General features: G+C 49.9%; 1 protein-coding gene across 1 annotated transcript in view; it reads left to right on the top strand.

The window, feature by feature from the left end:
• Sergef (secretion regulating guanine nucleotide exchange factor) overlaps positions 1–24,071 on the top strand; it is a 212,949-nt gene that overhangs the window by 50,599 nt on the left and 138,279 nt on the right. Inside the window, 1 exon segment of the mRNA XM_051148598.1 lies at positions 5,550–5,716. Coding sequence (XP_051004555.1) covers positions 5,550–5,716 — 167 coding nt within the window.

The following is a 24,071-nucleotide window of genomic DNA, read 5'->3' as shown; positions in this document are numbered from 1 at the left end:
TGAGGAGGGGTGGGGTGGGGGCGTGCCTGCTGAGCCTTACCACCCCCTCCTGCCTGCAGAGGGCTCTCCACCTCTGAGATTTTTGGTTTGCGTTGGTCTAGAACTCACTATCTAGTCCAGGCTGGCCTCAAATGCATAGATCTGCCTGCCTCTTCCTCTGCCTTTGCCTCCCGAGAGCCGGTGTTAAAAGGCACATGTCACCACACAGCCCCACACTCTCCAGCTTTGTACCCGGTTATCTCTCTCCCTCTTAAGGGCATCTCACTGTGCGGTAAAATGTTTGCAAAAGGTCCCGGGACAGTAAAATAACTTGACAATGCATCTCTTCTACTTTTAATGGCTCCCCCACCTCCTACTAGCTATGAGCTGCTGGAATCTCCGTGTGGCGTTTACCTCCTCTTTCCCCCTCTCCTTTACATGGACCGTGGGGTCAAGTCCTGACAGCTTTTCTCCTTCTCCTTTTCTCCCCTATGGCTTCAACCCTGCGGAGGCCCTGGTGTGCCCCAGGCTCTGTTTCTAGGCTGAAAAGCATCTTTTCACTCGACCCTTCTCAGGTTTGACCCAGCACCACATCCCTACCAACACATCCCCACCTCCCGCTCAGGCCTGGGTGGAGGACCAAACGCTGTGCGCTCAGCATACAGAGATGCTGTGCTTGGAACGGTGCCCAGAGTGCCGTATGTGCTACTGGAGTGTTAGGTGCCAAGTGTCTTTCAGGACACAGGCAGTCCTTTGCCAGAGGACTGTCACCCCAGGCACTCCTTTCAGGAGGCTCGACACCTGCCTAAGGCCTACAGTCTGCCCATGTCTGGTTGCAGTGCTCTCTACAGTGAGCATGAGGGATCAGGGTGCGATGTGAATCTCATCACTTGTTTTCTAGTTTTCTTACATTCTTTCAAGTTTCCTAGTTTTTGAATAAATTTTATTCTCTATACGTGTGTGTGTGTGTGTGTGTGTGTGTGTGTGTCTGTGTCTCTGTGTGTGTGTGTGTGTGTGTGTGTGTGTATTCTACACAGGGTCTCCCACTGTAGCTCATGCAAGCCTGGAACTCCTTACTTAGTCCACCAAAGCTTGCCTTGATCTTAGACCAATCTTCCTAGCTGCAATTACAGGTGTCAGTCACGGTGCTGGGCATATCTCTCTTGTATATTTTTAGGCAAGGACACATAGCCATTCAGTTTATAAATGGTGAAACAAAAGTGTACATTTTAATAAAGTAATTGAAAGTACATATGTTGGCTGAAAAACCTTATCACTAACTGACTTACTGATAACTGAGTTTAGGGACCACTGGGGTGGTGAGAGCTAGACCCCATACCTGGCCTCTCCCTACGGCCAGGTGAGCCTCCTGGGACCCTCCTTCATGCTCCTGCTCCACGTGGTGCCTGTTAATTTCTTGGCACTGCTCATCTCTTTCTTCTTCCTATCACATCCTCCTCATCCTCTCGTCTCTTTTCTTACCCAGAAGTTCACCTTAAATAGCATTTGTCCCATCACCAGAGACAGTTCCAAGTTCCTGCTCGAATGGAGTCCTCCCTGGATGATCTCTGTAGTACTTCCTGTCCGCTCAGGCCCTGCTGGTCTCCGTGTGCTGAGACGTCTCTCAGTGCTGTGGTTCTGTGTCTCTTCCATGTTGATTCTTACATGGCCATGCCTTTAAGCGCGGTTTTACTAGCTGACTTCATTTTGAGCTGTTTTGGCACTTCCTTCTCATTTATCATTTATCTGTAGACACATACCTATACTTTCTAGATGACAGTAATATACCTAGTTTTTAATCACAGTAATACATAATTCTTTACTCCAAGGAAAAGGCTCATTTGTTAACTCCGTGATCTGACTCTCCTTGTATCTGACAGTGAACTTCAGCTTAGGGGACACGTCTATCTGCTGCGCACCGATGAATTCTTTTTTGTGTGTAGATTATTTTCTTTTACTCCAGGTGACATAAAGTCATAGCCTATATGTTTAATGCATCTAGAGTCCTGAGTTCTATGTGGGCTTCTGGGACGGTCCTGTTGCGGAGAAGACGTGGAGCACACAGAGCAGGGCGTGGCCTCCTCACACATGGGCGCCGTTGTTGTAGACATCATCAGACTTGGGGTCAGAAGACAGAGATCTTTTAAAAAAGATTTGTGTGTGTGTGTGTGTGTGTGTGTGTGTGTGTGTGTGTGTGTGTGTGTGTGATGTTGTGCAGGTGCCTCTGGAAGTCAGGAGAGCATTAGCTCCTTTGGGTGCTAGGAACCAGGTACCTGGTGTTTCACACCTTGATCCTATTACCTGCTGTTTGGAGTCATTTGACATCTCAAGTCATTTAATTATCCTAGTAACTGCTGTCGGCATCACAAGGCTTCATTGGGATAGTGTCTTAGGACAGTGCTTTCTTCCTAGAAGTCTGTTCCTCATTGTCCCTTTGAAAGAGGAGCCTGCCCCCTCCTTCATGGGGCCCCCTGGTGAACGGTGTTTTTAGTTAAACAGACTCAGAGGAGGGTGCACTAGGCTTAGGTTTGAGGTTGGAGGCTGAACATGTTGTTGGGTTGGCCTGGTTTCTGGCCTTGTCTCTTCTAGAACGTCTGTGGCTTCCCCAGAGAGCATGAAGATTAATTAGTTAATCTTTGTAAAGTGCTTTGAAGGTGGAAAGCGCTATGTAAGTGGAATGGTGGCATCGCTATCGGGGATGGAATAGTGATGGCACCATAGTCTGGCAGTCTTGCTTGTCTCAGACATCAATAATCAATAGCGGGAAGTTCTAAGATGTTTTTACTTGATTTGACGGAAAGGACTCAGTGTGCGCTTATGAGGATACAGTTCTTCCTGTGGTCCCGTAGATACTCAGTTTGGGACTTCTTCCCAGCGGACGAGTGCTGGAGTCCTGTAAGAGGAAGAGGCTGGGGTCAAGGCAGGGAGGTGGCTCAGTCAGCAAGGTGCTTGCTGTGCAAGCATGAGCACCCAAGTTTGATCCCCACACAAAAAAGACCAGGCCCAAGGGAGTGTGCCTGTAATCCCAGTGCTGGGTTGGCAGAAACTGGAGGATGCGTGGAGCTTGCTGGCTAGCCAAATTGGCAAGCCCTAGGTTCAGTGGGAGACCCTGAAAAAAAAAATATATGTACACACACACACACACACACACACACACACACACACACACACACACACACACCAGTGCTCATCTTCAGGCCTCTCCTGCTAAGGCTATCTGATTATAGATTCTGACAAGCTTAGGTGGAGGGACAGTTGACCGACGTCTGCTGTCCCTTGTGTCCTGGGCACAGACGACTTTCAGGCTAATCCAAGTAAGTGAGGGAGGAGCACTTGGTCATCCTATAGCTACTTGAGCCATAACGGAAGCAGCCTGGGCCACTTGGAGAGGTGCGGTATGCCTGATTAGGCCACTTCTCCTAACTGTCGGATGGCAGCGTGGCAGTTGAAGAATACAAAGGTGTTAAGTTTCATCCTTTCTGGGAGTGCTGAGGGTTCAGCACAGGGTTCATAGGAGCACCAGTACATGCACTAGGCTCAGTAGAGCTGTAATTGCCCGGTTAGGAAGGGCAGCTGGAGTGGCAGTTTGCTGGGTTAGGAGTTGGCAGTCACAGCGGAAGGAACAGCACGTGAGCATGCAGGAACCAGCGCTCTGAGGGCCCCATTCCCAACTGCATAATATTCCAAGTTCCCTGTGGGCTGTGCAGGCTTGGTTCCTGTCTTAGTCCGTGTCCTGTTGCTGTGAAGAGACACCATGACCAAGGCAACTCTTATAAAGGAAAGCATTTAACTGGGGCTGGCTCGCACAGTCGGAGGTTTAGTCCATCGCCCTCATGGCAGGGCGCGTGGCGGCACGCAGGTAGGCATGGTGCTGAAGAAGGAGCCGGATTGCACACAGCAGGAATAGAGAGACACACGGAGCCTGGCTTGGGCTTCTGAAACCCCAGAGCCCACCCCTAGTGACACACTTCCTATTCCAACAAAGCCACGCCTCCTAATAAATAGTGCCACTCCCTTGGCGACCAAGAAGTCAAATATGTGAGCCTGTGAAGGCCTTTCCGATTCAAACTACCACAGTTCCCTCTCCTAGGAAGCCTGGAGGTCAGGATTTCTGTGCATCAGCCTTAGTGTGTACCAGCAGGCCAAACCCGAAAACATATTCCTGCGGAACCCCATATGCCTGCGGTCTTCTGACATTTCTGCCACCATCTTGGGCTGTTTCTTAGCTGACACTGGAAGCCATATGTTTCCTGTGGGGCCAGATGAAGCTTTGATTCCAAACATAGTAGCTTTGTCTTGGGTTTAATATGCATTTCTTGGTGTTTTGTTTCTTAAGCAGAGTTTTTCTTTGTTGAAACAAACACAGATCAGGAATTTACATGGTGCACATGGTTATGCATATTTACCGCAGAAAATCTGTTAATAATCTATGCCTCGTCAGACTTTGCAATTCTGTAGGGATAACGAAGGCAGCATTTGGTAGAACGAAATGAATTTGGTGAAATCTTGCTTATGGGGGGGGGGGCGGCGAAAGGCCATTGCTCCTTTTCCAAACCTCATTTTCTTCTGTCATCTGCAGCATTGGCTGGCTTCCCACTCGGTGCTGGGGAGCGGAATGCATTTCTGGCTCCAAATGGCTCTTTTACAATTTTCTCCTCTCACTCTTTTCTTCTAGCACGCAGACACGCTTGCCTTGGACTGTTAGGATTGCTCCTTTGGGTAAAGGAGGACGCCTTATGGTACCAGGAGGGGCAAACAAGAAGCCAGCATGGAGTTGGGGAATGGCTCTAAGAGATGTGAGGCATGGCTTTCAGTCAGGGTCCAAGGCCCCTGGTTTGGCTAGAAGGGAGGAGAGTTGAGAGCAGGCATCTGGGCAAAGCAGGAGAGGGTAGTGGGTCTGGGAGAGAGTGGGTGAGCCACCAGCATGGCTGGAGTTTATGCATGGTGATGTCATCTCTATGCAAGAATGTCATTGGATTGAGACTCCCCACTGATTCTGGCTCTGGTCCTCTCTACTTGTTTGTTCTTGGGGAGTCTTGTAGCCTCTCTGAACCTCAAACTCCGTGTATGTGAATATATGAAGACTCATGCTTTCTTATTTTCTTTTTCTTTAAAAAATTTTTCGTGTGTACACACATGCATACACATGCATGTTTGTGAGAGTGTGGGTCCGTGTGTGTCGTGTGTGTGTGTGTGTGTGTGTGTGTGTGTGTGTGTGTGTAACAGTCACAGTCTTGGGTGATCCTTGCCTTCTGCCTTGTTTGAGACAGAGTATCCCATTTACTGCTGGGTATGCCAGGCCACCCAGCCTGTAGCATACTCCTGTCCCTGCCTCCCACCTCTTCACCGGAGAGCTGGGATTACAGATGTGAATTACCTCGTCTGGCACTGCCCAGGTTCTGGAGCTCTGAACTCAGGTCCTCAGACTAACGTGGCTCAGAATCTGAGCCATCACCCCCAGGCCACTGCTCATGTCCTTTGTTGGAACATAAGGAAGTGGACAGTCACAGTTTCCCCTGAGGAGCACTCCTGGAGGGCACAACCTTCATTTCTATCGTGTTTGTTTGCAGAAACTGGCAAGGTGTTCACCTGGGGGCGAGCAGACTACGGTCAGCTGGGAAGGAGGTTGGAGCCTCCTGAAGGTCAGAAACGCAGAGAACAAGATTCATCGCTCACCTTCTGGCGGCCACAGAGCAGCGTGCCTGCGCCTCTGCATTGCCTTACGGGGGCAACGGAGGTAAGTGGTGGCTTACGGCTGCTGCCATGTGCTGCTTTCCGTGTTTTGCAGCGAAGTGTTTTTCTGAGGGCCCACTGTGCGCCAGGTGCTATGATCTTCTCGTAAGAAGTTGATGGTTTACTATGGTAGAAAACTTTGTTCTTGTGTAGCTGCATGTCCATTACCTTAAGACAGGCTGTGTGACTCGTTGAGGGAGGTTCAGAGTCCAGTATCCCAGGTCCACTGGCGGGAGTGAGCACTTGAGTTCAGCTGGTAGAAAGGTTGGCTTGGGTTGTGAGGATGCCATGGGTTTGAGGTACTGAGGACGGATGGGACTTAAGCATTTGGAAGAGAAAGGAGGACTTTTCAGGACATAACAGCTGGAACAGAGTCATACGGAGTGAGGATGTGAGGAAAACGTATGGGGGCTGCTAACAGTTGAATTGACTGAGGTAATAATGTTGGAGTGGGGGCTGTAACCCAATCTTTAATACTGAGCTAAGTATTCTGTACCTCTGTATTTTCTAGTGAAGGAAACGTTGTAGGCCACTTGCTACTTTGCTTCTTAGAAATGGCCTGAAGTTCTGCATTGAGGGCAGGAATCTGACTTTCCCCAGGGTGTGTATTTCTGTCACGAAAGTTTACTTCATTGGTGTCTTTTTTGTTTGATTTAAAGAAAGGCTAAGGGGTTTAGAAGACCGGGCATCAGGGACTGGGTCTCTGAACTGGGGTTAGTTTAATGAAGGAATTCAGTCTTCATCCAGAGTCTGTCAGAAAAGTTAATAAGCTTTAAGACTAATGTAATTAGTAAGAGGGTGATTACAACCCCCTCCACACCTGGAGGGCTTCCCTTCCCCAGGGTCACCTGGCCACTCCTTCCGGGCATGTAGAATGCTTCCACTTCTGCTTTATGTTGTAGCCCTCATTCTCCTGAGCCCTTCCTCCGTGCAGGCTGCGGCTCTCCCATTCTCTCTCCCTTTGATTGGTACAGCATTAAGTAGCAACACACACACACACACACACACACACACACACACACACACACAGAGAGAGAGAGAGAGAGAGAGAGAGAGAGAGAGAGAGAGAGAGAGAAATAATAGCATGCTCGCTTTCAGCCCTCCACCCTAACGAAAGCACATTCTTTTTGCATGTGCACTGGTTCACGCTCATAAAAGGTCACAGAGATAATATTTGTGATTTGTTTCAGCCTTTGTTTACTGCAAATGCTGTTTCATTTCTACTTGGTCTTAAAACGATCATTTGAGATGACTACAGAGAGGCAGGGAGACGGCTCTGCAGGTCAAGCCTGCCACCGAGGCTCTTGACCGAGTTTGACACCTGGGACCCATGTAGTGGAGGGAGAGACGTAACTCCCTCAAGTTGTCCTCCAACTGCCATTCATGTGCTCTGAATACATGTGACCATGCAAATAAACACAGAATAAATAAACGTCAAAAAAAAAAAAAAAAAGTTTCTAAAGGGCTGTCTAACATTGCTGGCTAGAAAGTTTGGGACCCTCTAAACCGTTCTTTAGACAGATAATCTCCTTTGTTTTATTTATTTATTTGCATCACTGCTGTTGGACTGAGCCGTGGAAGCCTGCTGAACTGCTTCTTTAAGTTAGACTCTTGGGGATGAAGTTCAAGGGCAGCAGCCACGGGCATCTTTACGGTGTCTACTGTGTTTCTTCAGCCTCTGTTTGCCTCTGCTCGTGAGTGAACAAAGGCATGGAGGACTTAATCCCTTCTGCGTGGTGTGTTCAGTTGCACAGTGTAGTAGCCGTCAGCGTTCCTTGTCCTTCCCGTGTCATTTGAAACTTTGGGTGGCAAAGTAGCAGCGCCACAGGAGGCTCATCCGTTCCTCTGTCTCTGGTTCTGCTGGCAAGATGCGGGTCATAATCCCTAAGGTAGACCTTACATAACACACAGGCAGTTGGTGAGGAGAGCATGCATAGTTCCCTGCAGGTTGTTGGGGAATGTGGTAACTGTTGGCTACATTGCCTTCTGCAAGAAGCATTCAATGACCTGTATTGGTCCACTGTGTCACACTGCCGCGGACACAGATGGTACAGACATGTCCCCTGTGAATGCGCTATGAGCTGACTGGGTGCAAGCACTGGAGTTGAACCTAGGCCCCTGTGTTTGTACACGCTAGGCAGGCGCTCTACCGCCGAGTTACATCTCCAGTCCTCTTGTTTACTTTTCATTTTGAGATAGGCTATTATTAAGTTGTCCAAGCTGGCCTTGAATTTGCTCTGTGGCTCAGACAGGCCTTGGACTCATGATCCTCCTCTGCCTTGGCCTTTTAAAGAGCTAAGATTATAGGCCTGCACTGCCAGGCCCAACAGGTGTGACTTTTAGGAGCAGGATGAGGACTGGGCTTGAGATCCACACCCCACCGCCTCTCGAGTGGCTCCATTTGGAGCTCCCCTTCTCTGTTCCAGACACCACCAGGGTCTCTCTTCAGGTTCAGACCCCAGGCTGCCATATGCTGGCAAACTGTGCTGGCCATTGTCTCCCACTGATGCCTGTGTCTGGCTTCTTTAGCTCGTATTTTCCAGAGGCGCAGGAAGATATAGGCTGGGAGGCTATCATAAGCTTGTAGGTGTTGGATAGATTTGCCTTGGAGAAGACCAAGCCATACTAAGCTAGGTGCTACCATGGTAGGGGCTTGGATGGGGTAGGGATGTAGGGACATCTGGAGGAAGCTGACAATTCCTGACCTTCAGGGACCTGAGTGTGGCACACACAGCTGGCCACTGCCCTTAATTCCCACAAATTACCTTTTGTATCCAAGACATAAACAAAGGTGAGAGTGAGTTGAGTTGTCTGTGTGGAGGCTTCATAGGACATCTTGCAGAGACGGGTCTAGAATCTGAGCCCCGTCAGGAGAGAAAGCCAAGGCAGGTGGAGCCGAACTCCTGTATAACCTTCCTTCCCAGGGTGCAAGGAAGACAGAAGGACGCAAAGCTGCTGGAGACTCTTATGGGCCAGCGTGCTGGACGCTTGAGACACACTCCCACCTTCATAATGATCCTGTGTGCACGCGTCAGTCAAAGTTTTATGAATAAGGAGTGCAAGGCTCAGAAAGAGGAACGGAAAAGTGGGCCAGGACTCAAGGTGCCAGCAGCACTCGCTTCCCTTTTAACACGTGCCCTTTCCTGGATGAACCTCGCTAAGGTCTACGTGGCAAGTCTCTAATGCTCCGAAAGTCTTGCTTCTTTCACTGTGAGCCACGTCTCATCTGGAGACAGAGTTCACCTGAGATCGCAGCCTGGGTGGTCTCTCTTTAACACCCCCCACAGTGGCAAAGGCTGCATGTCTCCTGCTCTATCAGCGTTGACACTCTGCTTCTGTCCCATGGTCTCAGGGCGGTGGTTAGGACTCACCTGCCTGCACACGTGATTGGCTTTGTGTGCACATAACTGAGAGCACACATCCATCACAGCAGCCTTTTGCTTCCTAGGCCTCAAGTGGGATGTTGCACATTTCCCATGGGCACTGGCTCTGACTTGCACCCCAAGGCGCACCGCACCCCCCCCTCCCCATTTCACAGTTGGGGAGAAGTGCCTGGGCTCACTCAGTGGGTGCGTTGAGGGCTCTCTGAAGTTCCAAGGCAGCTGGAGTTGATAACCTGGCTTGCCAACAGGGACCTAGGATAAGAACCAGGCTAGGGCTTAGTGTTGGGTTTTGTTCTGACTCTTCCCTGACTGTGAATTTGGGTAAGCCTCTTAGTTTCCCAGGATGTGGGTTGGTCCAGATGATTCTGACAGGCTTTGTAGATCTGAGGAGTCTCTTTCATCTTTTTTTCTTGGCCGTGATACTGCTGTAGCTCATGGCGACTCTGGCTTCTGGTGCTCCTCGCTTTCGAAGCCAAGGCCACTGATCCCAAGCTGCAGCTCAACCCTGATAGGCTCAAATGCTGGTTCGTTTAGAAGTTCCGGGCTTCAGTGTCGCATCAGCTTGCTTTGTCTTCTGTCTTTGTTTCTGGTCTAGTTAGGCCTAAGGACCTCAGATGATGCCCTATTGCCAGGGCTGATTTTAGAAGGGCGCCCGCTCTGGTCTCCGATGCCTCCCATCTCTTCCTGGTCTACCAAGAGCTTGCAGCTTGGCTTTGGCTCTCCTGTTGCTACCCCTGGTGCAGACCTCAGGGACCCCTGCCCTTCTGGATTCCTGGCCAGCCTTCCTCTGCTGGAGTTTTGTGTGTAGTGCCCTACCTCCCCCCCCCCCTCACCTGGGCCTCTATGACATTTACCTCTTTCTGGACTTTGATGTGTTGTTTTTTATTCCCTTGCTGACCCCATAAGCCTTAGTGTTCAAAGAGCCTCCTGGTACCTGAGTATGCACGGCACTGTGCGGGGTCAAGAGGGTTGCCGAGATAGGCATGAGGAAGTGGTGAAGACGGATGATGAATTCCGAGGACACTGGCAGAGAGGAACTGTTGTTTGAGCCAGGGTCTTAAAAGAGAGTTGGTATATAGCAAAGACCCTGCATGCTGAGGGGGGCTTGAATTAAGGCGTGCCACACTGCTTGTGCCTTCCTGTGCCTGAGCCTCCTTCTGCTAGCCCGTCCCATTCCCTGGCGTGGTTAGCAAAGACGTTTATATATTGTCTCGTTTGATCCTAGTATGGTGCTGGGAAATAGGCCCCAAGAAGAGTGATTATCTCCGTTTACAAGCAAGGACGCCGGGTCCCAAAGAGGCTCACTAGGAGGTAGGAGAAGAGCCAAGACAAATGAGCCGATTGCCAGCATTTCTGGGGGGCTCGCCTGGGCTCAGCCCGCAGTCACAGCCCTGAGTCATGTTCCTGGTTGAAATTCTGCCCACGTTTGGGTGAGGAGCACTGACTCTCAGCACACACACACACACACGTATATACACACACAGAGGCGTGTGTGCACACCCAGCCATGGGAGCAGGAGCCGTGGAATTAAAAAGAGTTGGGTCAGAGATGGGGTCACGGTGAGCCTCAAGTCCCACCAGCCCTCATTTTGCTGCAGGGCCAAAGCCGCGGAGGATCAACCTGTGCACAGGGTCAGAGTGAAGTCTGTCAGTGGGGAAAGGAGCTATTTTTAGCTTGCCGAGTCACTCACTCAGCCGTGTTAGCTGAGGATTGAGCCTGTCCCCTACGCTTTCCACCGTGTTATTTCTGAAGGAGAAACACCACTCGAATGCTGTGTAAAACCCATTAATGAACCTGGAAGTTTCCAGGGTGTCTTTGTCCTGCAGCTCTCCCAGAAGGCTGCCTTTCCTGAATGACCTTCCTCCTTTCCTATATTTAATGCGTTTCTAAATTTAAGTTTGTGTCAAGACTGTGGGACTTCAGTGCCCTAAATAACACAGAAATCTACCACCAGCAATCAGCTGAGTCCGGAGGGCTCCGACAGAATTGAACACAACCTGAAAAAAAGCATCCCCCGAGTGGCTCTCTGGCAGGAACCCCTAAGCATCAGTGCCGTTGCCTGGGGAACCAGAGGTCTTAGACTCTGGGGACCAGCAGCCCTGAATCATTCCCAGAGCAGGGTCTTCAGAGTCCTCTTAGGGCCCTGAGGCTGGACCAACCGCCCAAAGCATGTTCTTTTGAAACCAGCACCCGGGCACTGTAGTGTGGCTCGGCTCCTGGGAGCATGCAGGAGAGAGAGCCACCAGACAGCACAGCCATGTGGGAGAGAGGGGGGAGGGAGAGAGGGAGGGGGGAATAAGGGGGTGGAGGGAAGGAGCAACCCTCTGCATCTTGCTCTTTTCACTGGAATGGGAGGTCTAGGAGCGCGAAGGCCTTGCCTTTCATGTTGGAAGGTGCAGCCTCAGTATCTAGAATACTCCCTGGTACCTTCGAGGTAGGTGTCCTAGTTTCCTTTCGGTTGCTGTGAAGAAGCTCTCCAACCACAAGCAACTTGGGTGGGTGGTGGCGGGAGGGGAGGCTTATTTCATCTTACACTTCCAGGCCACATCTATCACCGAGGGAAGTAAGTGAGGGACTGAAGGCAGGCACCCGAAGGCAGGACTATTTGCTCTTCCACAGTGTTTTCTGTTACCAAGGAAGGTACAGCAGAAACCATGGAGGATTGCTACTTGCTGACTCATACAGGTTCGTGCTCAGCTTACTTCTTTACATCCATAACGCAGGCCCACCTGCCTAGGGATGGCGCTGTTGGTACTACTGCCACCAACGTCTTGGGCCCTTCTCCATGAGGGCAGTTCCTCACAGACATGCCCGCAGGCCAATCTGATTTAGGCAGTCCCTGATTCCAGGCTTTTCATCTTTCCCGACTCTAGGCTGTGTCAGGCTCACAGTTAAAGCTAACTGGAGCAGTGGGTGTTTACTGATTGAACAGATGAAAAAATGAATGGAAGAAATGGGTTTAGAGGTGTGTGCTCCTCCTTCTCCCTCCTTTCCTCTAGGCTGCGCTCTTCAACCCCAGGAAGTGACCTGCAGAGCCAGCACCGAAAGGCTTTGTCCTGTGCTGTGCTCGGCAAGTCTGGGGCATCTGATGAAGAGGCTCATAGTCTGTTAGCACTTCGGAGTTCACCAAGAGCTTACATCTTTTGGCTTTTCTTCCTAACCCAGCAGCTGCTTAGGCATGCCTGTCTCTGAAGTTCACATTAGCAGGCAGGGAGCAGGGTGGAGCAATTCTTGTCTTGGGAGCTTGTGAGTGATTAGCAGTGTAGGGTCAACTTCACAGCAGAACAAGCAGAAGGTGACAAAGGCTACGGAGAGTCTGAGGATGAAATGCGTTGGTCCCACCCCATGTCCCAGGGAACCTTTTCTGACATTTCACTCCCCGTAGTTTTTCTGGATGCTGCAGCGATGGGGTGAGGTTGGTGCCTGGAAAGGCTTCCTGAATTGGAAGTCTTGACGTTAAAGTAGTTCTCGAGGGAGCTAATGTAAGTAGCGGGGGAATCTTGGCAAGGGCTTGCATTTCGGAGGCAAGCAGAGGAAGAGCAGCAGCCAGCAGACGGAGTATTGACAGGAGAGGGGAAAGTGTCACAGCAGTGTCCCAGAGCCTGGGAGCTCAGGGAGCTTGAGGATGGAGAAAAAGGCCACTAGATTTGGTGATGGTGGGGATACAGGCTCATGGCAGCTGGTGGGTGATGGTGGGTGGGGATGTAGGCTTCAGGTGGGTGCGCCCCTTGCAGGAGATGACGGATAGGAACAGGCCCAGCATCCTGTTAGGAAGCCTGGCTTGGCCTTAGTTAGCACAGGGAAGCAAAGGGATGCCAGAAGGCTGAAAGCAAGGGTGTGAGAGGGAGAGAGAGCTTGTGCACAGAGGTGTGTGAGGGAGGGGGCCTTGGAGCCCAGCCGCCATGGATATGAGAGTGAAGATCACTGTGAGAGGGTTAGTTCCTGGAAGGAGGAGAGACGTTCTTTCAACCTAGGAGTAGAAGAAAAGGGGACAGGAAAAAAAAAAAAAGGGGGGGGGGGGGGGGGGAGACAGGAAGACAGAAGCTCTGAGGTAGGGAAGAGAGCACCCCTGGCAAGCTGCATCCTTTGAGATCCTGCTTTAGGGTTTGTTTTATTTATTCCAGAAATGTTGATCATATCCTACTGGGTCGTGTAGAATTCGAGGCACTGAGAATTCACAAATAAAAGATGAAGCCAATGCCAGTTATGCAATGTAATATTTACTAATAATACAGTAATTAGTATGTCTATCCTTAAATTAAGCTAGGAGTTCTTTGAGGAAAGGCATGGTCCTGTTTATCTTTGCATAATTAGGGCGAGTCTGGGAACAGTGTATATAGTTGGTAGGCACGTGCCAACGAGAGTAGGAGCTCATAGTGGGTGGCTTAGAGCTTTTTGGTTAGACCAAATTGTTTTATGGAGTGAGGAGCTCAAGGCCTGAGCTAAAGCTCAAGCCAGCAGAAGGGACCAACTGACCTTATGCTGTAGTGGGTTCATCTAGTGCAGTCTAGTGGCTCTCTGGAAATGAGAGCTCCAAGACGCCGTCATTGGTGCTGAATGGTAGCAAGGCCATGGCCATTCTAGAGCTGAGGAAACTGCGGTCCTGAGAGAAAGGTCACACTTACTCACAGTCACAAAGTAGTTGGTGGAATGGGACTTGAACTTAGCTTTCACACCCCGACCCCCTTTTAGACTCATTCTTGTCCTGTTTCTCAACAGCTTCCTTTCTGGCTGTCTTAGACCTGGTATCCCTCTCTCAGCTTGGGACAGTGTCTTCTAAGGAAGAGAGCTAGGACCAGGACAGCCTCAGTAAAGGCTGCAACATTAACTCAGGAAAAAAAGCATTGCGCTGGCTGGAGTCAGAAGTGAGGTCTGACACGCAGCGTCTGGAATGTGGGGCGAGGCCTAAGTTGGACTTTCTTCCCTACAACTATCAATTACGTAGCTTTGTGCCTGTTCAAGCCTTTCTCAGCCTTAGTTTTCTCATGGGCAAAGTAACCATAGTATTTACTTTGCCCATAGGATTTTGGAAAGATGCAAATAAAATGTATCAGGGTACATATATGCTCACTGTAAAGTTCTATATAAGAGTGCCATTATTGGGTCCAAGCCACTATGAGTTACAGATACAGGCTTTGTTGTAGGTGAGTTAGAGCTACCCTCTGGCTTAACTGCTTGAGACTATAGACATAATCCTATATCTCATGGTGAGTGCTCCTCGGAATAAGAACCGGTGAAAGCAATGGAGCCTGGAGGCGCAGTAACCTGCAGCCAGTTTCCACCCAGGCCCAGACAGTGTGAGTTCCTGCTGAGGAAGCCGGAGCCATCAGTGTCTGTACCCAAGGTGTCTCTGGCTCGCTTTCTCAGCAGCACTGATTTAAGGCCTCCATGACCTCATTTGTCCCAGGACTCTCTGCAGAAGTGTGACTGGTCCAGATCTTGCCCAGGATCACTGTGGAGCTGACCAGCCATCTTTTGTTGCATTTGACCTTGAAAACTGGGCTGTCCTGGGGTGAAAGGAAATGCCATAGAACTTTAGAATGAAAACAAGGCAAGGAGGGTTTGAAGGAAGCTGCTTACAGTAGTAAGGCTGAGTGGGCTGTGTAAGAGTTGGCTTGCCAAAGGCTAAAGCTACTTCTGTCTCTCCAGGTGTTCTCTGGCGTGGGCCCTAGTATCTTCTGCCTCACCATGGTGACAGGCCTCTAGTCATTAACCCGTTGTCTCTAGTTTGTCCTCACCTAGCTATCCTCACGTCATTGCCGAAGTGAAGATTAGAAATAAAAGTTTGGTCATGTTATTGCTTTGTTTGTCTACTAACCTTAGAAAAGAGAAAACAGGGAGCCGGGTGTGGTGGCGCACGCCTATAATCCCAGCACTCAGGGAGCCAGAAGCAAGCGGATCTCTGTGAGTTCCTGGTCTACAAAGCGAGTCCAGGACAGCCAAAGCTACACAGAGAAACCCTGTCTCAGAGAGGGGAGGGGGCGGGGAGAACAGGATTGAAGTTTTAGCTTGTACTTGCTTGATATGTGCAAGGCCCTAGACTCAATCCTTAGCAATGAAAAGACAAAAATAAAATCTTTTCATCCAAAAAAGACCACCACACACACAAAAAAAATCTAAACTCTGAACACAAAGAATATGAATTTCTCTAAGGAACCTTACTAGAAACCTGCTTGTAAGGAAGACTGTTGTAGAATATGGAAAAGAGAAAGTCCTGGTCCTGGTTTTGCTAGGGGGCCAAGGACAGCCTGCAGCATCAGCCATGTGCGCAGAATCAGGGTCTCAGGGTCTCAGGATGTAGGCTCCGGGATTATGCTCAGCCTTGTTCACCACTGTTGTAGAAAATATAAATGGCTAATAGTGTTTTCTTTTAAATTAAATGACTATAATTATTGTGGCAGTTATTATTAACCCACTCACATATCAATAAAAGATACAGATACCTGCTGTATTTAAATGAGCCTTGTGTCACCTGAGGCTGGTCTGGTCTGGGCTGTCAGCCCCACATCTCATTGCTCTAATAATGTCTATCTGGGCTACTTCCCCTCCGCAGTTGCATAAGTACTTGCCCATGCTGTCCATCTGGCCGCCTCTCTCCTTGCCGATCGTCGGAGTTGCTCCTCCCTGCCTACGTGGCTCTTTACCTCTCCCATGGCTCTTTACATCTCTGCTTCCTTCTTTCTCCTCTACCTCTCTGCCATTCCCTTCTGTCCTCCAAGCCCTTGAACCTTAGCTCCGACTCTCATTTCTGCCCTGCCCAGGTGTATGGGCTTTTTATTTAGCCAATCAGGGATAATTGTGGAGACAAGGTTACACAGCAACATTTGGGGTACGGGTTAGTTTGCTCATAAGAGATAGCAAACAGGCCTCAGGAAGTGAAATAATTAACAGTTAAATACAAAACACTAGACCATGCTGTTACACACCACTGAGTCCCCATCACCTCGATTACTGCTCTGCACACAGTAGGTGCTCAGGTAATAAATAGTTACAAGGATGCCCTCGGTTTCCAATGGTTTCCATCCTGGGCGAAGTCCAAACCCTCTGGCATGTCATAAGAAGCCTTTCTGATTCAGGCCTGCCAAAGCGCACAGCTCTTCTTCTGCCTGGCTTGTGCATGCCTCTCATGGCAAACAGGGGAAGTTGCCACGCCATTCGCTATTGCTGGGTCTTTTCTTCCTCTTGTCCCTGGCTGCTCAGACACCTCCTCCAGCTCTCTAAGGAGAAAACAAGGACCATGTTCTGGTCCTGTGTTTGCCTTTGTGTCCCGCCATTCACCTGACACACGTCTCTTGTTTTCTATTGAGCTCTGTTGTTCGCTTGGCGCTCTTACCCACTTCTCTTAGCATTACTGAGCCGTGTCCACGCATCCCTTTCCCACCCTTCCTCTATCTCTTTCGTCTTTGGTCCATCTTTAGAGTTTGGGTCTAGAGCTCCCTCCTGGCAACATTCTGGCTCTAGGCTGTGATGACCCTTGCCCTCCCTTCTGCCCTTACCAGATAGATACCTTCTCCCGTCACATCAGGCAGGCCTCTCCAACTGTTCCATTTGCACAAAATCCCTAACTAGACCAGTGTCTGGATTCTGCCAGTCCACTGCCCAGGGATTGGACTCTGTGTCTTGGATGCTTGGCCGCTGTTTGGGACCTTGTCCTAAATGGCTAGTCACCCTTTGTCATGCTCTTAGCGTGGATCTGGTGGTTGCTGCTGGCTGGAGCTTCCTGCCTGAAGACTTCCCATAGGTGGACCCTCTCTGCAGTTGGCATTGGCCTGAATCAAGTCTCCCCATGCCAGGCTTTTGGGGTACTTTTTATTGGATGGCTATCTTAGGAGCTAGCCCTACATTCACCTTTCTTCCCCGAACATTAGTCATCTCTTGTTCTTGCCTCTGCTTTGCAGTGTCCTGAGTATTAGTAAGTACTGAGTATGGCCTCAACGGTAAAACAAAACGCCTGCTCTTATCACTTCAAAGGACGCAAACCCAGACCCTGTCTACCTTCCTCCCTCCCTTCCTCCCTCCCTTCCTCCTTCCCTCTCTCCCTTCCTTCCTCCCTCCCTCCCTTCCTTCTTCCCTCCCTCCTTCCTTTCCTCCCTCCCTTCCTTCTTCCCTCCCTCCCTTCTTTCTTCCCTCCCTCCTTCCCTTCCTCCCTCCCTCCCTCCTTCCTTTCCTCCCTCCCTTCCTTCCTCTCTCCCTCCTTCCCTTCTTCCCTCCCTCCCTCCCTTCCTTCCTTCCTCCCTCTCTCCCTCCCTTCTTCCCTTCCTTCCTTCCTTCACCTCCTTCTCCTCTTTTAAGGCAAGGTCTCTCTACCTTCCCTGGCTGTCCTGAGATCACTCTGTAGACCAGGCTGGTTTTGAATTCATAGAGATCTACCAGCCTCTGACTCTGGAGTGCTGGGACTAAAGGCATGTGCCACCATGTCAGCCCAGGCCCTCCCTTTCTGTCGTGTGCAGCCTTCAGAACCTCAAGGCCCCAGGCCAGTTGAGTGGGCCACTGTGCAGAGACAGGAAGTGGAAGGTTAAAATGTGCCAGGTTGCATAATTCCATTCGGTGCTGCAGTGGTTCTCTGTGGGAATGCTCTCAGCTCTGACAGCCGGACCCTGAAGCTGCAGATTGCTGTTTGGAAGGGCATCTTCTTACTGGGTATTTGCTGTCATCTAAGTGGAGGCCTGGGGTAGAGTAAGGAGGCCAACCGTGGTAGCGGGAATGGAAGCAATCAGAGATACCTTTGCAAAAAGGATAGCTGGTACAGCATTTCATCACGAAGCGCCTGGTTGTTCAGAGGGACCAGGAGTGTGTGTGTGTGTGTATTGGGGGGGTGGGGGTGTCAAAGCCGAAGACAGAGCTGAGAGAGGGTCAGCCACAGGTTCAGGGAGGCCATGCCGGGACATCTTTTATGGACCACATTATGAAACGCAGCTGGCCTGGAAAGATTGCTCATGGCTGCTGAGCAAAACGTGTGCTGCCATAGCCAGCGCGATGAGACTGGTTAAGAAAGTTCCTTACCCAGGGAAAGGTAAGAGGGGTCCTTCTGAGCATCTTCTCCACGGCTATGTTTCCTTGAGGTCTCTGCTGACTACCAGTGGGGAGCACGCACAGCAGCATTTGAATGAGGAAGGGCAGGATAGGGAGAGGACTTATCTTTATGCTGTGGGCTTTGGTGACGCAGCTCAGTTGGTGTGCATGCATGAGCCCTCATTTTGATTCCCAGAATCCCATGAGCCAGGTATGGTGCTGTATGCCTGCCATCCTAGCACTTGGTTAGTGGACATGGGAGGATTGTAGGTTCAAGGTCATCTTTGGCTATGTAGTGAGTTTAAGGCTAGCTAGCCAGTAGTACACACCTATAATCCCAGCACTCAGGGAGACAGGGGCAGACAGGTCTCTGTGAGCTCAAGGCCAGCCTGGTCTACAAATCGAGTCCAGGACAGGTAAGTCTACACAAAGAAACCCTGTATTGAAAACAAACAAACAAACAACAACACAAACAACAAAACAAACCCCAAAAGCAAACAAACAAAAAACCAACCCAGGAAAAAAAAAACTTGTTTATACTCTGGCTTGATTCTTGAGCAAACTGTGTCTGACAGTATCTGTAATGGCATTTACCTGGTTACCTCCCCAGGCTGTTGCCAGTTGATGCCATGAGTGTGAGAGCATTTTGTAAGCTACGGAGCAATAAGCAAATATTCAAGTGTGCATTTTGTTAGTAGCTTGCCTCAGGTTTGCAGGGAACTTTAATTTCGTGTGGCTCTTTGGGAAATACAATTAGCTACCACGGAGCTGGAGTTAGATGCGGATCGCTCCCACGGTTCTTGTGTTCTTCCTCAGTCATTCATACTTGGATGCGCAGGGGGCAGTCATTACGTAAGGAGCTTGGGCTCAGCATGGGGCGGTGAGAACACAGAGCCCTAGCGTTTTCTAAAGGAGCAGTGGCTTGTAGAGCATGTCCCCTTCAGGTGAGAGGACACAGGGTGAGCCTAGTGTGCCTTTCTAGTCGGAGTAGAGAGGCGGCAGCCGTGCAACGGTGCTTGTCTTAGCTTTGGCATCTGGATGGTCCCAGCACAGACCCTGCTTTCGTCCTTGAGGCACACTGTGGGTCTGAGCAGGGCCACTTGGGGCTTTCCTTCCCTAGAGCTGGGACAGCAAAGGCACTTGGAGATTCAGGAGTTATCTGAGTTCTTTATCGCCTTGCTTCCTGGGAGGAAACGCTGGGCGCGGAACAGCTCAAGAGAGAAGAGCCGTATTTGGGTTTACAGTCCCAGGAAGGATACAGTGTATCATGGTTGGGGCTTGGCAGCCAGAGCCTCTGGCTGGCCTGTCACACTGTATCATGTGAGGGTGGGGTGGGGTGGTGTGGTGGGGGGAGGGTAGGGGTGGGGAAGTGGGGAGGGGAGGAAATAGGGCCAGACTATGAAGCCTCAAGGCCCCTCTTCAGTGAGCTACTTCCTGTGGCAAAGCTCTACCTTCTAAAAGTTCCATAACCTGTCACTCAGCACTGGGGACCAAGTGCTGCAACACCCGTGCCTATGGAGGCCACTTCACAGTATGACACAGTATTTTAGACAACAGGCATGCCAGGTGACATTGGCTTGATGGAAGTCTCTGCTCACTTAGAGTGTGCCTCTTCAGTGAGACACAGAGTCTCATTGTGTCGAATCATCTATCTATCTCATGGCATTCTGCGGCAGTTATGTGGATCCACAGAGTGAGGGGGCACCATAGTTTATGAATGTCATACCTGTGAGGCAGGTCAGGGGCTCAGTCGCACAGAAGGCATTGGGAGAAGCCTTGGAGACTTCAGCACCCCCTGTCTGAAGCAGGATTGGATGAGTCTGTCATGAACAGTAGGCAGGCTCCTCGGGTAGGCTCAACGTGAGGGTCATAGAAATGCAAAAAGCATCTTTTCTGTTCCGCGGACACTCACTGAGGTATCGGAGCACACAGGCCCATGCATGGGTACATTTTGCATTTCCCTTTGTGTACATCAAGGCAGGGCTTCTAGTGCTTGCTGCACGGGATTGTGGGAGATCTTTCACCCTTACCGTTAGTCAGCATGTTCCTCACTCTGCTCCCTTGGCCCACTTTACCAAACTGTTCCTTCCTGCACTTCCGGGCTCTGTGACGATGGTGCTTGTGGTGGCCACAGTCTGCCCGATCAGGGTTTGTGGCATGGTGTAAATGAGCAACGCGTTTGCTATTAACAGCAACAGATAGCCTGGCGGGCTCCCCCATGGAGTACTTTCTAGATGCCACTGTCTCTTCAATCCTCGTGACGATAATGGCAAAGTTGGGATAAGTGTTCCTCACTTTGAAGATAGGGAGAGTAGGACTCAGAGGCAGTAAGTGACAGAGTTACCATTAAAAAGCCATATCCTGCTGCAAGGCCAGCATTATTAAATGCCGATTCCCCTCGGAATTTTGATGTCAGCTCTCTCAGAGGCGCATTTACTTTCCCTCGGCCGCAGCCTCCCCAGTCTGTAACAATAAATAATACTGAGAAGCCACCAGAGTTCTTCTTAAATTCCACAACTGACGCTGTTCTGCTTTGGGTGGAGCCCCTGACTTGCTGGAGACTGGTTTCTTTTCAGTTCTGACATAGTTTGGTTTGGTTTCAAGGGGTTGTACTAAGTATCTGTTTAGCAGCAGCGACACTGTTGGATAGCTACGGGAGTGCAGGGTGTAAATACTGTCACCAGCGCTGTCCGGGCCAGCGTAGAAGCTGAGACCCTGTGTGTTGGATGAGAATGCTGAGTGTGGTTAGAGTGACCCAGGGAATGGATTTCTGATCTTTTTTATTTTTTTATTTTGAGACAGGGTTTCTCTGTGTAGCCTTGGCTGTCCTGGACTCGCTTTTGTAGACTAGGCTGGCCTCGAACTCACAGAGATCCACCTGCCTCTGCCTCCCGAGTGCTGGGATTAAAGGCGTGCGCCACCATGCCCGGCCTGGATTTCTAATCTTAAGTGATTTCAATGACAGGAGCCATGGGAGCCTGGTGGCCATCATGTTGGACAGTGCAAATGTAGACAGAAAAGCCAAACAGACTGTAGGATTTTTTCATTCTTGTCTTGTTTCGTTTTCCCGAGTTCCCACCAAGGCCGCTGATCCCCAGCGTATCACATCTTCTCCTGACTTTCTGTTGTTCTCCCGGCTTCCGGCACACCCAAACATACATCATCACATGTTTCCCCCTGACTGTGATGCATGTGGAAAGGATGAGTACAGTTGTATGTACCCCTCAGACGAGGAAACTGAGGTACACACAGAAGTTAAGTCTCGGGGTGGAGTCGAGGAGCGCCTTCCTGCGTGAGTAAGGGACTTATCGGAGCCATTTTTGGAGCAGGAAACCAGGCCTGGAAAGTTCCGTATTCTGATGCTCAGCCAGCACTGCGTCTACTTTCCCCGCCGCTGGCGTGCCAAGCCTTGAACACAGGGGCTGCTCATTTGGGTGACTCGTCTCACGCTAGGCAGAGCTTTCTCTTTCCACTGTCAGCCTTTCTGTACTGCACGCAGCACCTTAAGCAAAGTCAACCCGGAGCTTGGAAAGGCCTTGAGAAGTGCTAGAAGGCCGTACCACGGAGCTGTTCCCGTTTCATAGATGCTAGACGTAGCACGCCAGTCAGACAGGCAGGCGGATGTCCACCTGGGACCTGTGGTCAGGAGACATTGTCTTCCCGTCATTCCTGGCGCTGCTGGAGTGGCTGCCGTCAGACCAGCCCTCCTACAGGAACTGTCAGGAACTCACAGGCAAGTAAAAGCAGCCCTCTGGGGAATGGAGGTTGTGATGCCAGGGAAAAGGGAGGTGCTGTTTCAGGTTGAAGGATGTGACTAGAACGGCAGCTAGTGAACTGTGCTGTCTGTCGATACGAACCATGTCACTTGGTTGCAGGAGACATTATTGTTGCCCCTTGGTGACCATGAGGGAGTTGTCCCTTGATCCTCTGTGGATACCAACTCCGTAATATGCTGTAGCGTTTTCATAACCCCCTTCAACCTTCAGTGGATGTCAGTTCTTCTCCAGGTGACATGAGCAAATACAGCTTTAATGCTGGGGTGACAGTTGTCATGTTGTATTTTGGGGATACTGACAAGGAAAGAAAAGATACAATTTTTGAAAAAATTGAGGTCCCCTCCTTTTTTCAGTACTGGTACTGGAACCTAAGGCCTTATATAGGCGAGCGCTGTACCGCTAAGTGAGAACCCTGGCTTTGTTGGAGGCGGTGGGCGGGCCTGCTTTCTAACATTTTTTACCCATAAGTGGTTGAATCTACAGATACAGAGCCCATGGGTGCCGGGGTCCTTGGAGGCTAAGTGTTAGGTTGGAGGGTTGAGTTCCTAAGTGGTGTGCTGTTGATGCTAATGACGAGCATGCACATGCGGCGACCATGAGGTACTAGGAGAGCGGGAGAAAGGGACCAGTGATGCTCAGGCCTGTGTGGGAATGAAGGTGAGCAGACACTGCTCTGTATAACTTTTGCAACTTTTTTTTTTTTTTGAAATGACTCAAAAAATTAAAAGGGGGTCTGGAGGGTTGGCTCAGTGGTGAAGAGGGCTTGCTGCTCTCTTAGCACCCACATTGGGCAGTCATGACCTTCTGTAACTCCAACTCCAGGCTCCGATGCCCTCTGTGGGTAGCCCACACATGTCACACACACACACACACACTCACACACATGCACACACACAAATACATATATAAAGGTGATAAAATACACCTTTTAAAATATTTTACATGTTTGAATGTTTCGCTCACATGTGTCTGTGTATTATGTGGGTTTGGGAACTGAAGCTATGGACAGTCGTGAGTTGCCATGTAGGTTCTGGAAATTGAGCCCAGGTCGTCTGATGAAAGAACAGGTGCTCTTAACCACTAAGCCATCTCTCTAGCCCCCAAAATATCTTTTAAAAAATCTTTGATTGGGGCTAGAGAGATGGCTCAGTGGTTAAGAGTGCCGCCTGCTCTTCCATAGGTCCTGAGTTCAATTCCCAGCAACCACATGGTGGCTCACAGCCATCTATAATGTGATCTGCAGATAAATCACTCACATACAATAAATAAATAAATTTTAAAAAACTTTGATGGTTCCAAATTGAGGAACAGTTAAAGCAGCACATTCCGTTTGCAGGGCGCAGGCGGAGGTGCAGGAAGAGCTTCAGGATGCAGGCGGGCAGAGCTGCAGGGTGCAGGCGGGCAGAGCTGCAGGGCGCAGGCAGAGTTTCAGGTGTGTTCATTAGAGAAGGGAGGCGCTGAAACCCGGAAGTGAAACCGGAGGAACACCACCCAAAGGAACCAGAAGGAGCAGGCTAAGGAAGGTAGAGGCAGAGCTTAGGGAGCTAATGTAGAAGAGAGGAGAGGCCAAACCCAGAAGCAGCTCTTTGGAAATCAACAACATTGAGGAAGTTCCAGCTGGACTTCTAAAAGAAATAGAGAAAGGAACATGAACTCCCAATCTTAGGATGAAAGTCATTCTAGTCATTAACAGTTTATTGAAGGGTCCTACGGAAATGGTTACAGTCTCACGCTAAACTTCAGTAGCATGGATTCAGGAGACTAATAATGTGGGAGAAGTAAAACACACCCAAACTGATACAAATGAAAGAGTGACTTTGTGAATATATGTATTGTCTCTATATACACGCAATATGTAATGTAACATAATATGGTATGATATAATAAATATATATTCATATCTGAGACAGCTCCTCTCTATGCAGCCAAGGCTCTTAATCCCCTGGTCTCAGCCTCTGGATTGCTCTGATTACTGGCATGCAGCACTGCATCCTTTGAATATCACTATTATCTAATAAGGAAATCAATTACCTATCAAAACCTTTGCCTATAGAGATTCTTCAGGGCTGGAGGGATGGCCCGGTAGTTCAGAGCACGGGCTGCTTTTCCAGAGCAGCTGAGCTTGGTCAGGCGTCCACATCTGGGGCTTTCTGCCACCTATACTGTCAGGTTCTCCATAGACACGCAT

This window comes from Acomys russatus, chromosome 7 (genome assembly GCF_903995435.1).
Source record: "Acomys russatus chromosome 7, mAcoRus1.1, whole genome shotgun sequence".
NCBI classification, from domain to species: domain Eukaryota; kingdom Metazoa; phylum Chordata; class Mammalia; order Rodentia; family Muridae; genus Acomys; species Acomys russatus.
The sequence above is the reverse complement of the archived record's forward strand: the minus strand, read 5'-3'. Positions and strand labels throughout refer to the sequence as shown.